The sequence below is a fragment of the Equus asinus genome, chromosome 1 (assembly GCF_041296235.1).
Source record: "Equus asinus isolate D_3611 breed Donkey chromosome 1, EquAss-T2T_v2, whole genome shotgun sequence".
Classification (NCBI taxonomy): Eukaryota; Metazoa; Chordata; class Mammalia; order Perissodactyla; family Equidae; genus Equus; species Equus asinus.
The window spans coordinates 105326254-105342980 of record NC_091790.1 but is presented as its reverse complement, the minus strand read 5'-3'; the positions used below and the strand labels follow the sequence as shown (position 1 = coordinate 105342980).

At 41.7% G+C, this 16727-nt stretch overlaps 1 protein-coding gene across 2 annotated transcripts in view; it reads left to right on the top strand.

Annotated features, from left to right (window-relative positions):
• Positions 1-16727, top strand: part of POU6F2 (POU class 6 homeobox 2) — a 450158-nt gene that overhangs the window by 394988 nt on the left and 38443 nt on the right. The window contains exon 6 of one of the 2 annotated variants that reach the window (XM_070504519.1): positions 4519-4665. The exons of the other annotated variant lie outside the window; for it this stretch is intronic. Within the exon in view, the coding sequence (XP_070360620.1) occupies positions 4519-4665 (147 nt within the window). The remainder of the gene's footprint in view (positions 1-4518; positions 4666-16727) is intronic. 2 annotated transcript variants of the gene reach the window in all.

The window sequence follows — 16727 nt, the reverse complement described above, 5'->3', positions numbered from 1 at the left end:
ATATGGCCACCCTTCCAGAATTTGTCTATGGGTATTTCCTTGACCTTTTAAGAGAAAATTGAGGGTAAGAAGTGGAAGTACTGATTTGGTTAAAAGAGTTCCAAGGAACCAAGAGGCACGGTTTTCACATGCACAGTATAAGAGAAGTCAAGGACCTAATGTATATAAATGAACTTGAAAAGCCACGTTGGCCCTCCTGTTTCCAGGCAGCCACTGCAAGTTATTCAATGAGTAGCGAATTGTGATGAATGCATTTCTGAACGTGCTCATTTAAAAACAAATGGCACCATAATTTCAGGGTTCTAAATTGAAAAGTTAGTAACAAAAGAGCTGCTCCAAAATCCATACTCTATAAAATCCACATAGCTCATGAGGAGAATGATAAAATTATAGATCATGGCCAATTACACTCCAAAGAAAGGTTTTGAGCCTGCTGCCTTCGTAAGGCCCTCTTGGAATAAAGACATAAACATAGGAATATACCACCATAGCTAAATTGCCTCATCATGCTGCCATATTTTTGTAAATAATATTTGTAATAACAGAATAATATAACCAGAAAATTTTCATGAAAAGTATTATGACTACTAATACTCAAATTCAAGAAATACTCAGATTCTTTAGGAAGCTGTAGGATGTGAATCTTTCAGAGAATGTGAAGATGGTAGGGCAAGACTTGGAGAAAGACACCCTTCCATCATGTAGTGACATCATCTAGGGTGACACTCATGTGATGTCATACATATGATATCATCTAAGAGTGCTCCTTGAAAAGACTTTATCAAAGTTTTTCTTCTCATCACCATTTAGTGTCCACAGACAACAAGAATGTGCAAAAAGCCCTTTAGATTTGGGAATACGGATTTATTCTCATGATGCAATGAGCACCCAGTATCCATATTGATATGTGAATAGAGAAATAAACCATTGTAAAAAAAAAAAATCCCTTAGGATTTACAAGGGAATCCTTACAAATGAGACGTGGTGTACTTAAAGTCACAAGCCAAGGCAGTCTGCCTTCAGAGCTGATGCCCTCAACTACAAGAATGGATGGGCAGGGTTCTGTGAGGTTTGGAGTCCTTCCTTACTGGTTCAAAACTATTTTTTTAAATTATTCTTTTATTTTATTCTCTAAAATTCAGGGGCAAGGGGCAGGGGACTATCTTAAGAAATTAGTGTTTCTATTAGTAAGTTTTTGGGCTATCTGAGGATTCCAGAACTTGATGTACTCAAGGCCCAGAATCCATTTGGATGTAGCATGAGAATTCTAGCCCTTTGCAAATCCTGGCTTCGAGAGCTTCCACATTTATAAAGAAGCGTGCACCAGAATTCAGCATGTCTTTCAAGCTGGTCTGTTGAAAGCACAAGTATGTAATACAGTCAGACTTCATTTGGGCCATCCTTTGCTGGTTAGGTACATTAGCAGTGAAAGATCTGAAGGCATAAATTTGGCAGCAACTTCAAAATATCCAGTTGGTCCTGGAACGTTAACATGCTCATTATGTGCATTTATTGTGCCTGGGCTCCCCGCTGTCCAACTCTACGCTGAGTCTCCAATCAAGGAGAAGTATTGATAGGAACACGGCTAATATGACATGACTGGGGACAATACAGAGTGACATGACCTGAGGTGATGAAGAGAGCACGTATGGTTTCCCGACCATCCCTTCCCCCATCCCTGCCACATATCTTAATGCATATTACATCCCTGCCTTGGCAGTCCCAGACAGAAAAGCCAAAAGATATTTAGGAATCTGTGTTCCTCAACCAAGGGTCTACCTGAATACTGTCAGCTTGCAGACTGACTTGTACCCGCTGTCTGTGGATACCACACTCCCTCACCTTTCTTCTAGCTCTGCTTCTGGGGGCCAGGAGGCATCTCCCCAGAGCCTGCATGCCTTTCGCAAAAACCTAGGGATGCAGGATAGGAAATAAGAGAGTCATCGAGTTGGCATTTGCTCCATTAAGAGGGAAAAGCAGCAAAAAAGAGGAACAAACTGTATTTCAACCTAGGACCAGGATATAGAGGAAATAAACATTAAACCTGGACAAAATGTGTATATTTTCGGTTGCTCAAACAATCTTCTGAAACGGTAGACGTGCACCCATTCCTGGCCCCATGACGCAAAGCCTCGGCAGCCCACGTTTAAGTAAACACTGTATTTTATATTCAGAACAATAGTTTATGTAATGCCTAAATTTACAGCAAATACATAGGACTATAGCTGAACAACACACTAGTGTCCTAAACGTAGGGAATTCTCAATGTGCAGTATTGTATTGTATCCAGAGAGTAATTTGAGAATTTCCTATGTAAATTGTTGATTGACCTAGACATTAGGGAAACGTCTTACAATTTCTAAAAATGTTTTCTCTTCATTCAATAGGAGTCACTGTCCGTCTTCTTCAGAGGCATTCTGTATGTTCTGATTTAAACTTTTCACCGCAAATTCATGGGCAAATTCGACACTAAAACTAAACTGCACCTAACTTGATATTTCTTTGAGGATTAAGAAGCTTATTGTGAGATCTCCCTGAACACAGGAATTTCATGATGATTTCAGCTTGTGTTGCATAAAAGAAGTGGAAACACAGCAGCAGGCAGATGACCTGAATTTGGTGTACAGAGGAGCAGTGTCTGTCCTGGCATTTGGGGGAAAATATCCCTCCAGGGGTCTTCTCACTTTAGGAGTGAAAAAAAAAAAAAAACCCACAGTATGAACTCTTGCACCTTAGGTGGTTAAGCCAAAAACAAGGAGAGTTTTCTCTCTACGTATACCATTACTTGCCTCATATACACTATAAAACCATGCTCAGAAAATTAAGATCAAGCAAGGCCAACCTGAATTTTAAATCCCATGGTGGTAATCTGGGATAAGACAGGGTTTCTCTTTAGGCCGATGAATGAGAATTTTTTCTCCTTAAAAAGAAAACAATTGTCGTCTTTTAGGAGAGAGATAAAGGCAAAAGACACAAAAAGTCACGAGCTTAAAATGGATTTTCATTTCTAAAAAAATGTGCTGGGTCAATGGAATTACAATAGGACTTGTTATGTGAGATTTGGTTATAAATGAATAAAGAAACCAATAAGATGAGGATATCACACTAATGAAAAAAGAATTATTAAATTCCTGCCCTTTTTGATGTTTCCTCTGACAATTAGTATTTCCCTCCTCATCAGATGATACAAACTCTAGGCAAATTTCCAAAGGAATTAAGTAATAAAACGTGTTTTGAGGATAAGAAAGAAAGAGGAAAGAAGGAAAATAAAGAGAGAAAGAAAAAGACTGAGACAGAGAATGGAGAAAGTAAAAGAAAGGCCTCTTTAAAAGAGCTTGTAGGACTTGAATTAAGTATGGCATTAATTTTTTTTCCACCAAGACTTAGTCTTGGCAGGTTTCTGCTAAAATGCAGGAATTTCATGGATGTGGGAACTGGTGATGGAAAATGCATTATTATACACAACAATTGTTGTACTTGAGAGAAACTGTATGGGAAAAAATAACACCCTAGAATAAATACAAATGAAATTCATGTATCAAAACCAATACTGTGAAAATAGTTTAAATGTTTCTTGAATTTATATCTAGTCATTAACCTAAATGCAGATTTTAGTTCAAGCCACACTTCTGCCTCATGGTCAGAAGGCCTGAAAACCTGTGGCGTGGAAAATTGGCAGGATAAAGAATATTGAATTGGTCTCCGTGAAAAAACAGATTTTGGCAGCCATAACCTCCTCCTTGAACAGGTTCCCCCCCAGCAGTCAAATTCTCCTCCCTGTTTCCCTCTTGTCCCAGGAAAGAGGCCAGGAAGGCCATATATTAGCAAAAACAGCAAGCAGATGTCAACCTGACCATTCACCAAAGGACCTTTCTCATTGGCTTTGAGTTCCATGGTCAGGATGAGGCCCCCAGAAGGTCCCAACCCTAGACTCAGCCTCAGAGAGGCTAGAAGTTTCCATTTCTACTAACTTTGGATCCCTTTTTCCTTGGAGAAAGAGGTGGAGGGAGGCATCTGCCACAACCAATGACCCTAAAAGAAACTGCAAATTCACAAATGGAAATGATAAATTCACTTGCAGAAATCCTTAAAATCTATTCCTCTCTTCCACTCCCACCCCATCCTTTTTAATGCCACGTTCTGTTACCTCAAGGAAACTTGACACTTCCTCAGAGTTTTATTTCGGCTAGAGGACAAAATCCAGGGACTTCAAAATCCTTTCTCTACCTGGGAAGATCCTAAGGGCCCGCCTCACCCCTGGGGCCCACCTCACCCTCTCCTGGGGCTAGTCCTAAATCCAGCTCCATTTAGCAGCCCAGGGTTGGTGGAAAGTATTTTCCTTCCAACCTCCTCCAAACCCCACAGCTTGAGAGGAAATGTTCCCCAGGCCCCTCCGGGGGGTTTGGGGCCCTTTGCATGAGCGAAATGGGGCGAGAACGTCCTGCTGAGTGAATATTGTATCCTGTGCTGTCTGTGCCTCTCTCAGTGGTTTCACCCTGATCTTTTCTCTCTTTGCAGCTGGTTAATAATCCACTAGCAAGTCAGGCTGCAGCGGCTGCAGCAGCAGCAGCCATGGGCTCCATAGCAAGCTCACAGGCCTTTGGCAATGCCCTCTCCAGTCTTCAGGGGGTCACGGGTCAACTAGTTACTAATGCACAAGGACAGGTGAGTGGGAGATGGGGACAAGAGTGAATTTTTATGGCAGATTGAACTCGGAAAGGAAATGAATTTCTTTTGCATGACAGTGATATGTAACCGCATCCATTCGAGGCAAATAAATAATGTTTACTAGCAATGTCAAGAATAGGAGAAGGTTTGGGAGGTGTTTCTATATTTTAGAAGCGAGAATTTTTTTCCTTCCGCCTAGAATGTCTAAGTTTTATTTTGGTTTTATTTCTATACGATGGCTCATGTTATGACCTTAATGGAAGAAATTACTTTTCAAGACTGGGGCACTCTTTAAAAAAAAGGTTACATTTTTAAAATAAAATTTCGGTTTTGTCTTTTTATTTTTTCACTTTTTTTTTAACTTGGATAATGGAGGAAACTGGTAAGTTTCCCTCCCTAATTGCTCCAAGCTTTCTAAATTAGCCTTAATAAAGCCAGTTTTTGAGTCTATGAGAAGTTCATGGGCAACAACTGAAAAAGTTCTGTGAAAACAACGAAGAAAAGGGGTGAGTGAGAGTGAAGCCGGCTGCCAGTCGGCTGCACCTGCCCGGCCTCCTGATGATTCTCACAAAGCTTGGTGGCCTTTTGTGTGCGCCTGGGTTTACTCCAGTCCCTCCAGGGCCAGCGAGCCTTCCTCATGTGGTGGGCAGCACGCCTGGTCCCTTACACTGCTAATGTGCTCACATAGCGATCACCAAGACACTGACAGAGCGTCCAGGAGGGTGGCTCCCTCTTCAAGAGCCCCATAAACCTGAATAAAATAAAAGCTGCATGAACAGCAAACAAGAGTTGAAGCCGATGGTGTCAGGGATGCCCTCCATTCACAGGCCTGACACACAGCCCAGCCTCAGTGGTTGGGGCGCCTCATTCTCAGATTCTGCTGTTTCTGCTGATGAAACACAGAGAGAAGCAGCTTGCATCCTTGCCAAGATTTGTCCTCCCAGACTCATTTACCCCACAGTGAGTTTCCTACCCTCTGCGTGGCCTGCTCCGTGGAGAACAGAAATTGCAGTGTCTTGAACCCTGTTTTTATTTTACATAGAGAGTAAACAGAGATGCATTATAAGCTAAACTGTCTCCATCCACGTCCCAGGGAAAAAAAGCTGACCTTGTTATATTTCCCGGGCGGGTGCAGGATTGTCCCGTCAGAACCCCGAGGGCTGAACAATGGAGCTTGTCAGAGAGCAGCCCCAGGTAATGAATCATCTTATCACAGGTGCACACCACACATATTAAAGGAGGGTTGTATGAACACCGTGCCCTCCACAGTCACCTTTCAATGTCAGCTTTAACCCTTGTTCCAATCCCTTTTCATCAAAGGATCATTTTATGCAGCCGGCTCTAAATAGAGGCTCTCAAAAGCCTATTAAGATTTCTGGAGGGATGGGGTATTGGTGTGGAGGACAAGTTAGTTATAATATCCATAACTCATGCTCAGATCTGGTCGATTCTAGAAGCTGTTGCCTAGAGTTGTGCCCAAAATAGAACACCCCGATTCATTCCTGCCAGGCGACTGGCCCTTGAGATGTCAATTGTAAGAGTTCAAGATAGACATCATAACCACTGATGTGTACTTCCCTCTGATTTTTCTGTTCCAGGGTCCAAGTCAAATGTACCAGTATGCCCACCACTTGAGTATTTGTGATGGAGAAAATGCTTTATTGTTTAGAAGGAATTATTAGGAGTTTATTCTTCCGATGACTTAATGGCTGATCGTTTTGCCAGTTACAAATCCTCCTCCTTCTCAGGGGCTAGAGTCACAGCTTTTGCTTTGTATGGCCTTTGCCAGCTCCCATCCCAAGGATAGCTCTCCCAACCCACAAGTGCCCATAAGAAAACGGGCTTCAAAGCAGAAGTTTCATGGGTACTCTGCATTGATTGAATGAGAGTTGATTTTACTTTAACTTTTTTTATTTTAGAAACTGTGTTATGATAGTTGATTTGATATGGTACACAAAGCTCCTAAAGTGAAAAAAAATTACATTTACAGAGAAATCAATAATGCCCACTCATGAAGTCTTGTCTGAGAGTTTTCGACACATGCCCAGTGGCATCTGGTCCCCCCCCTCCAGTGCAAGAAGAGATCAAGACACTCAAATTTCCCAAGTAGATGAATTGGCCACATTCATGTAGCACTGTTTGGGTTTTTTTTTAATCTTTGTAATATAAACATAATCAGCCTCCCAGAAAAAGATGCATGCACTGCATCTCTTGGAGCAAAGATTCTTGTTTGAGCCTTATGAGGTAGTCAAATTACACCAAAGAACCACAAAATTCTTTCTTGTGTGTGTGTGTGTGTGCGCGCGTGTGTATTCCTTTGGCTTGTATTAATGTGGTACAAAAGGCAAGAATACATTGGAATGAGGTTAATATAATCAGTCTTCCTCAAAATATCGTGGAAACCAGGGTTACTACACCCAGCCCATTTTCAGTTCCTTAAAAATCTCCACAGAGCTTTCCCAGAAAAGGCACAAAGAGAAAACTCTTAATATCTTTAGAGATTCTTTCATTTGAGTTCTTGACGCCAGCTATTTGTTACATTGGAAAGTTCACCTGGGAGTAATAACATTAAAATCTAAACCTAAGTTTGAAAAGCATGTTTTCCTCCTCTGATAATTTAGTGAGGCAGATCTGTTAAGAAGGCACCAAGCAGGGGCATTCTGTTCCCAGAAATGCCCTGATCCTTGCTCCCCACTGCTAAGATGCTCTTGGCTACCTGGAAACCAAAGTGGGATCACCCAGTAGGTAAGAGCCCTGACCGAATTCAGACCTGCCTGGGGCTGACTTTAGGCTCTACGTCTTTCTCGTCTTATGACCTTGGGGCTATGACTTAACCTATGTAAGCCGGAGACATCCTCAAAGTTCTAACGGAACCTCTGTGGGGCAGCCTGGGCCAGCGGCTTGTGCTCCCAGGGCAAGTGGTCCTAGGTCGGCTTCCTCGGCTGGGCAGATGCCCACCCCCTGGAATGTTCCTGCAGACTCGGCCTTCCACTCTCAACAAGAAGAAATCTCACCACCTAGGGCTATGCTTTTGCTTCACTGTCTTGGAATCTGACTGTGTTTCCATTTACTGGATCTCAGTAAATTTAAAGGGATGGGAAATCTTCATACATTTAAGGATTTTTTTTTTTCAACCAGTAGTTACAAGCAAATATAGAGAAAAAGTTTCTGTCACCTTTCTGACCCTGCCATTTATTTGCAGTTAATTCAGAAGTCAGACATTGTTCCAAAGAGTAATTAATTTTAACAGAAATCCTACATCCTAAAGCCACAAAGCTCATATCTTACCCAGGGATGTTAAAGTATTTTAAACATGTATTCTACCTAACTCTACTCTGAAATAAGGAAGTAGCAGATATTTTACTGGTAATTAGTGATCATGAAATTGATAACGGCTATGGCATTGATGAGAAGACCATTCTAGTTCTCTTCACTTAGCAGATCAGGAACTCGTGCAAGTGTGGAAGCTAGGCAATGGAATGAGTGCTAAGCTATACACTTGTCTGAATCCCGGGTTGCCCAATAACTAGCTCTGTGACCTTGAGCAAATTGCTTGAGCTCTCTGAGCATCAATTTCATTATAAAATAAGGAGAATAAAATCTAGGCCCCTAGATTATGAAGATTAAATGAGAAAATGTGTGAAAAAAGCCTACAATAGTAACTGAGTGCACAAAGACTCAATAAATGGTTGCCGTAATTAGCATCATCATCATCACCGTCATAGTTTAGAGTTTTGTCTAGCATTTTCTGGAAACCTGTATTTGGCAGCACAGCGTACAGGCAAAGAGAATGGCCTCTGGAACCAGCCCACCATTTACCTGTTGTGAGACCTTGGGCAATCGACTTACCCTCTCTGTGCCTCAATTTCTTCATCTGAAAACTGAGGATAATAATTTTTTAGCACCAGCTCCTAGGATTAAAGTGCTTAGAACAGGGTCAGGCACACAGTCATTACTCATTAATGCTATCACTTAATAAGAGCTATCTGTTATTATTAGTCAAAATGCAAACGCTTTTAGTTCATGAGTGTGCACAAACCTGTCTGAGTGTGAGGAGTCTGAGAATGTGAGAATCTTAGTAGTAAGACATTAAGTTATTTTAAGGAAATCTCATCCTTGCCCTGGATAGTTCAGTAGCTGTGTGTGTGAGTGTGTGTGTGTGTTCCTAACGCTCATTCAGTGGGTATGTTCAGGATTTGGCAAGTAGATTTACCATCGATTTGCTCAGCTATAGAATTGGCTTGCCTGGTGCCCCTGGCAGTATCTCCTTATTGGCATTATTGCAGAAAAGTAAAAGCAAATGAAAGTTTATTTTATCCTGGGGCCAGAGAAAGCATTTTACATTTTAACTGAAGCTCAGGATGTTTCCTGTTGAAATTCGTTCTCGACCACTGCGAAATTGTCTTAAGTGGCAGCGAGTCAAGTCAAAGATCCTCCCTTCAGTCTGTAAAAATCAACTAGACATTATTTTAAAAAAAATTTTATTAGGTATAATTGACATATAACATTATATTAGTTTCAGGTGTACAACAGGATTTGATATTTGTGTATGTTGTGAAATGATCACCATACTAAGTCTAGTTAACATTCGTCACATACATAGTAACAAAATGTTTTTTCTTGTGATAAGAATTTTAAGATCTACTCTTTTAGAAACTTTCGAATATGCAATATAGAATTAATAAGCATTGTCACTATGCTATATATTATATCCCCATGACTTATTTATTTCATCTCTGGAAGTTTGTACCTTTTGACCCAGTCACCCATATAACATTTTCTTAATATATAAAAAGAAGAAAGAATTAAAGGGACTTACCTATTCAGGTTACCCAAGAATACACACACCATTCCATGAAGGAATGAGGGCTGAGCTGAGATGGTTCGGTGAGAAGGAGGGGTTTGCTGCCACAGTGTAGGATAGTGGCTGCCTCCTAAAATGACCACAATGCCACGATTGAAGGAAAACAATCTACTGATACTAACAGCAGCCTGTGCACTGTGGCTTAGAGGATACAACCTTGACCGCACAAAACCATTGATGGTGAGTCACCTCTGTTCAACAGTGGGCTGTTGGAACACCACCGGCACCACGTTTGTACATACCAACTGGAAGATCATTGTAATATCATAATTTTCAAATGCGGTCAAAAATATGTCTTAGAATTGAAGAAACATGATGCTTACAGTAGGATGTTCCTCTGGATGATAATAAGCTAAATGATGTCTCTAGAAGGCAATAGAATAGTTAAGAGCATGAGCTTTGAAGGAAGTGGGTCTGATCAGAACACATTTCAAGCTGTGTGGCCTTGGATAAATTACAGAACTTTTCTGGGCCTCTGTTTCCTCATCAGTAAAACCAGAGGGATAAGACTTCTCACCTATTTTTGTTGTGGGCTTAACTTGATACTAGCAGGGGCAGTGCTCAGTGCCTGAGATGTCTTAAGCATCTCATAAATTATAGTAATGTATTAAAAACTAATAAGTTACAGCTATTCTTTTTAGGATGAAAAACCAGTAACTGACCCCAAACTATGGGTTGCTAAAGTAATTCAACACACAATTTAAATAGAAAGATGAGAATCTTTTAGAGAAAACCACTACAAGGTGAATGCAGATAAAGTTATAATAAATGCAAATCTCAGCCAAAGATATAATTGAGATATAATAAATTTACTCTATAAGTGTCCATTGAGTCCTTTGTGGGTTTTATTAGGTCTGTGTCAGAGAACTAACAAAGCTATAGCTGCCTGAGTTTGTAAAACTCACTTCAAACCCTGTGCAAAGGAGATGAGTGTGTCACTTTGACCATGTGACCAGAGCAGATGAGGGCATCAGACAGATCCAGCTAAAGCCAGTGGATCAGGAATTTAGGAAGTTTCACATATATGCTTGTATTTCATTTTTAATAATGAAACACATTAAACATAAAGGAAAAAATTTTTACAAAAAAATAATACAAAAGACATCCTTGTTCAAGTACCTAGATGTTATCAATTTTCCATATTAGCCTCGGTTCTCTTGCTTACTTTTAAAAGAAATAAAATATTACTGATAGAGCTAAGACCTTCACACCCTCTCTCTCCTGTGCCTTGCTTTCCCTTCCCGAGGTGACTGAGATGATAGCGTTGGTGAGTCCTTTCTGTGCAAGTTTTACATTTTTACTACAAGATATTGATTGGGAAAAAAAAAAGCTACAAAATCATATGTACAGAATACCATTTTTAAATACAAAAAGAATATACTGTTTGGACATTTTGCATAAAGAAGAATCAAACACGTTTGTTGAAAATTCAGAGTAGGCGTCTAAACATTCAGAGTTGGTGTTTCTATATGTTCCCCCAAATATTAGGAACAGAGCAATCTATTTATGTAATATGCCCAACCAACGGGTTTGGCCATATTTTCTAGACCAAAACTCAGAACAGTCTGACAAAAGATTTTATTTTCTCATTTGAAAATATTATTATACAAAGTTTGTAAAAGGTGTAAAAATTCAATCCTGTTGAGTGAAATACATATCAAATAGCATTTTTTAATAGAATAACATTGTTAAAAGAAGCTCCTTCTAGAGACTGGGAAATCTATGTTCATGGGGTTAGTAACATAAGAATTTTACCCTGGCTTCATCCGAGTAATAAAGATAAAATAATAACAACAATAAACAACCTCAATCTTTCCACTAACATATCAAATTTCCCCTTTGAGCCCAATTGAGAGCTTTATTTCCTCATTTCGGGAGAGGCCATTGCATTAAAGCAGTTTTTCCCTAAGTGTGCGCCTCGTGGGGGGGAAAACGAGCCCCTCAAGACGCTGCACAAACGAGGGGTCCCGAGTGGGATGCGCGGGGCGATCCGGGCCTGGCCGCCGAGGACACGTGTCCCGCGCGGCTGGTGACAGTGGAGCCAGGTGGGCGACCCGCCCCGCGGAGCTGACGCGCCACAAACCTCTTTAACCTTTTTAAGCCCGCTTTCCTAAACTCACTGTCCACACAGCATTGCACAGAATTGCCGTTGGCAGAGCGCACTTTGGGAAACGCGGCAGGAAGTAGTTCACATCCCTGCCTATGCACGTTTTCCAGCGGGAGCTAATGATTTAAATCCGAAAGGAAGCACCTCCAATGGGTTCTGCTTTGCAGCGGGGACTCAGCGGTGATCCCCGTGCTGCCATTTCGGGTGCACACACCTAAACGTGGCACGTTTGCAAAAAGAAGGGCTCTCGCACCACAGACCCTAATGGGAACACCGAGGGCAGATAAACGCCCGGCAGTCCCGAGGCCCCCCCCGCCCCCGGCGCGCGCTCTGGAGCTTTGTCCTCTGCAGTGACTGGTCAGAGGTAGGGTGGCGGGGGTCGCTGGGCGGAATGGGCCCGGACTTCGCCCTCAGTCCTCTCCCTTCTGAGGAGCAGGGCGTCCCGGATGGCAAATGGCGCTAATGAGCCCTGATGGCCCTCGGTTCCGCGGTGATTACGCGGAGATGGATTTGATGCGAGGCCTTGCTTCTGTAGTGGCTGAGCTGATGACACGAGGGACGTAATCAGGGCTCAGAGCCGATCGGTGCCATCAGCAGAAGCACGGCGCTGTCCCTCATTATGACAGCCAATTGTTCAGCCCAGACCTTCGCTGCCCGGCCAAAGGTCGCCTCTCCCGCTCCCTTACCGCCCGCATTTCTGAAGCGAAAGGGTTAATCGCATTAGTGTCTTCACCCCAAAGAGACGGCCAACTTAAAGAACTGACGATAACGCACCCTCTGAAATCTTTCTTTCTACCCTCCTCTCCCAGCAGAACTCAGCAGTGCAACCTGTCCTGTACAGTTAAAGGGATGGGCAGAAATATGCAAGTGAAAAAAAAAAAATCCAGTTTGGGGAATTCCCTGGGAAGATGGAGCCAGAGAGAACCAAGGTCTCTCTCATCTAAACAGAACGTGGATTTTTGAGCTGTCACGTTTTTTTCCTCTGGCCACTGCATCTTTTTTTTTTTTTTTTTTAATTCTTTATCCATGAGTATTTCATTTTCCTGGGAACAGGGAAATTTTTTCTTGTGTAGGCTCCCGAGTCAAAACTGTTGGCACCTTCCTTCTGAAGAATGGGAGAGGGGCCAATTAACAAACGGAGCAACCTAATTAACAGCGATAATTCTAAAGAAGAAATAAGGTACAAGCCACCAGTTCGCAGACAGCTCCCTCAGAACTAGTTTGACTTCTCAGATCTGTGTTCCACAAGCAGAGTTTACATTCCAATTAGTGCGCCCTTCTGTCAAAATAATATCATTAACTAATGTTCGTGTGGCTCATTTCAGTGTGCAAAGCTCTTTAACGGACTTAGATCTTAGAGAGGCGGTAGTTTTTAGCTGAATGTTGCTTATGCTAAGTGATTTCTACAAAGGAGTAATGGAAATAATGATATCTCCCATGCACTGAGCCTCCACCATGGCGCTGGTAGCATCTGTGATCCTGCGCGAGCACAGGTTCGATTACCTGTAATCTGTAGGTTTGATTATCCCAGCTGTGCAGATGAGCAAGCTCTCAGGATGCTGAGAGCTAAATTGGCTTCATGCGGTGACACCTTTAGTAAGTGGCAAAACCAAGATCTGAGCCCCAAGCCCACACCCATCCTCCCGTACCACCCTCACTTTCTTGAGTTCAAAGACCTAGTTCATTTCCTGGATGCTCCACAGATGTGTCACAATTCCAGAACCTTCATTTCTCCATCTGCAAATGGAAACTGTAATTCCTGCCCTATCAAGCTCACAGATTTCTCTTGAAGGCATATAACCGCCCCCCCACACCTGAAAACTGTGAAGAGCTGTAAACCTTACCAAAATAAATACGTATAGGGCATTTTAATCAATATTCTCACCATTGCTATTTTTGCTGATCAAAGGAACCAGAGAAGTAGATTCAGAGAAGTCTCTAAAGTAATGAGATAATCTTGAAACATCAATCCCAGAGGTCCATTTCACCTTACCAGAGAAAATCAGTCTCAAGGCATCAGGACCTGGGGGACCCAGCCTTCCGGGTCTCCTGCCTTCCAGCAAGCATTCCTAGCTGTTAGGAAAGAAATGCGTGGTATGGGCTTCATAGGGGCACTCTCCAAAGTGAGCCTTTCAGAGCTAAACAGGAAATTCTATCCCAGTGAATGTTCTATTGGGCTTTTTGTAAAATCACAGAGCAAAATGACTTTGGAATTGATTAAGCTCCCAGAGTGGCAAGGCCCCAGACCTTTCTAGAGCCTCCCCTTTGGAAGCTGCACCTCTAATGAAGCAAGCCCTTGCTAAGAAGAAGAGAAATATCTATCCTATATTATGCGTCTAAGAAACCACTGATTTTAGTTACATCACCAATTTAATAACAGCTTTTTTGGAATGGAAGAAAATACAATCACATTAAAAATATATCAACTGTTAGGGGCAGCCTAATTTCACACATATTAAAATGTAAAAAATGTAGAGGTCTTATTGGGGGACTGTGTTATTTATCTGATAAATAGCCTTAACCAAATTCAGTAGCCAAAAGACTGTCCACTGGGCTGTTGATGATGGCTTTTTTGTACTTAGTTTCTAGTGAAAAGTCAAGGATGGAAGTAGAAGCTCATTTTTTCCGACTAGAGAATGAAAATCAAACTTGATTTGGGTCTAGAGGCAAGGAAAGAGAGGAAGTGCTGAATTTTGACTTAGCAGCCCTGGAGTAACATCAGCTTTTTCTGCAAATGATTTTTATGGTTAAGCAGAGCATTATCAGAGAGGGGAGAACATTGAATTCACATGTGAGATGCATTCAACCACCAAATAAATGTTCATTGTACCATTTGCTACACACGTGCCCAATACTGCACCCAAGTTTCATATTGGCCTGTAATTTGTTGAGATGATGCATTCTTCTTAAAGATGTAGGCATCATGTCATCAACCCTGGGCCAATAAGAGAGAATTGAGGAAGAGACCAGAGATAGATAGGAATGGAAAAGTCACAACTCAGAGCAGAGAGAGAAGCCAGGTTCAAGTTCAAATGTACACAAGTAGGCCTTTGCACGATCCAATTGAATTTAACGCATTAGCCATAAAACATTGCTCCAAATCGCTATTCATCTCATCAGCTAACTTTTTGCACCTTATAAAATTAACAGTGTAAGTAGATCCTCAGAAGATGTCATAAAGTGGAGCGTTCAGAATATGACAGTCAAGTCAAGACGAGATGCAACTTTATAAACAAATGGCATCAATCAAGCAAAACACACAAACACACAAAGAAAACACATTACACACTCCCTAGATCTGACACTTTCCAACAGACATTCGCGATAAACCAGTCTCGTCAGAGTCACAGAGGTGGACGGACTGCGCAAATGTCCACAGGCTCACATGGAAGGCAGCCCAGGGTAAAGATCACAGGCTTTCCAATCAGACTCCATGCCCAAGCAGCTCTGTGACCCCAGGCGTCTGATCCTACTCAGCTGCAGTTTTCTCTTCCATCAATGACGACAATATCTTCCTCCCAGGGTTCTTAGGAAAATTAGTTCTAATGATAAAAAAAATTAATAAATTGCTGCCATTTATTGAGCATTTCCTACATGCCAAAGAGTGCTTGGCATTTGATATATATTATTTCATTTCACCTGTCCCACAACCACTGAATATGGGTTCTCCCCATTGCACAGATTAAGAAACTTCCAAGATCACCTGGCTGGAAATGGCAGGATTCGATCTCAGTTTTGTCTGATCTCAGAGATTGCTCTCAATCCCTGTGCTCTGATAATTTGAAGTGTTGTTTTGTTCACTGATATATCCCCAGTGGCTAGAATAACACCTGGCACGTGGTAAGCACAAATATAGGAATGAAATCTGTGGACGGCATGAATGGAGTATTTCACATAAGCTTATGTACTATTTGATAAGCATTTTGCATAAACGCATCATTTCGTTTCATTCTCAGAATGATCTTGCGATATCATCTCTCATTTCCAGCTGAGGAAATGGAGGCTCAGCATAGTTAAGCAGCGTCCCAGGGCCACGCAGTTAGTAAGTGATGGAACCTGGATTTGAGCCCAGATCCGACTGCGTCAAAGCCAGCCTTCCTCTGAGTGAAACGCTTCCAGAATCACGTGTTCACGCGTCTAACACCGCGCCTGCTGTATTATAGTCATTCCATAAATATCGTGGTCTCTTCACCCCCGTGCATTTTAATCCACTTAGGGTAGCTGATCTGAAGTAGGGTCTATTTAATGTATTGAGGTTTCTCATGGAAACGCTTTTAAGCATAATGCCATCCAGTGTTACCATGTCTGATGCAAATGGCATTTGTCTATTTACTTAACTTTCTTCAATTTTTTTAACTACTAACGTTTCAGGGTTGTTGTAAGGATGAAAAGTAATAAAGGATGTTAAATGCTTGGCACAGCCCTGGCACATAGTGAGGACCAAGCAAGTGCTGCTTTTCCGTCTTGTTCCCCTGACTGCCTCGGCCTTGAACCCGTGGCCGCTCCAGCACAGAGAGGGCCAGTTTGATGACTTTGAGTCTGCTGCCCTCTCCATTGTTAACAGGGTAAGCCGGACTACCTTGTTTTCTCCAGATTATTGGCAGAGAAGGCTAGATGATGTCTAGCTTGCCTCAGTAACATGACTATACAGCTGCTGGACATGACAGCATCTACTTTTCTCCATAACAAATGTTGTACTTGATTTAATCAAAATGCAGGGCAGGTTCATTTAACTACTGTGCGTTTCCACAGATGCTCGAGAATACAAACATTTCCATTTACCTTCAGTAAATCTGCAGGTGATGTTAGCAAGCTCTCCCAGACAACCAAAAGGAAGAGGTTAGTGATATGTACAGCCAGAAAAACGAAAATCAATTTTAAGTTCACATGGAATTTAAAGATTTGATTGTAAGTTAAAAATGGATTTTAATGTGAGGATCTTCTCTGTATCATTGGGTTATAAAAGAACTGTTTAGATTTTTTAATATAAAGGGTGACTCTCTTGGGAAAAGGATATTAAATCATTTATGTTTAAAAGGTGATATACAAATCACTAAGACGAACACAAAAGGGAGTGACATGGCCGGC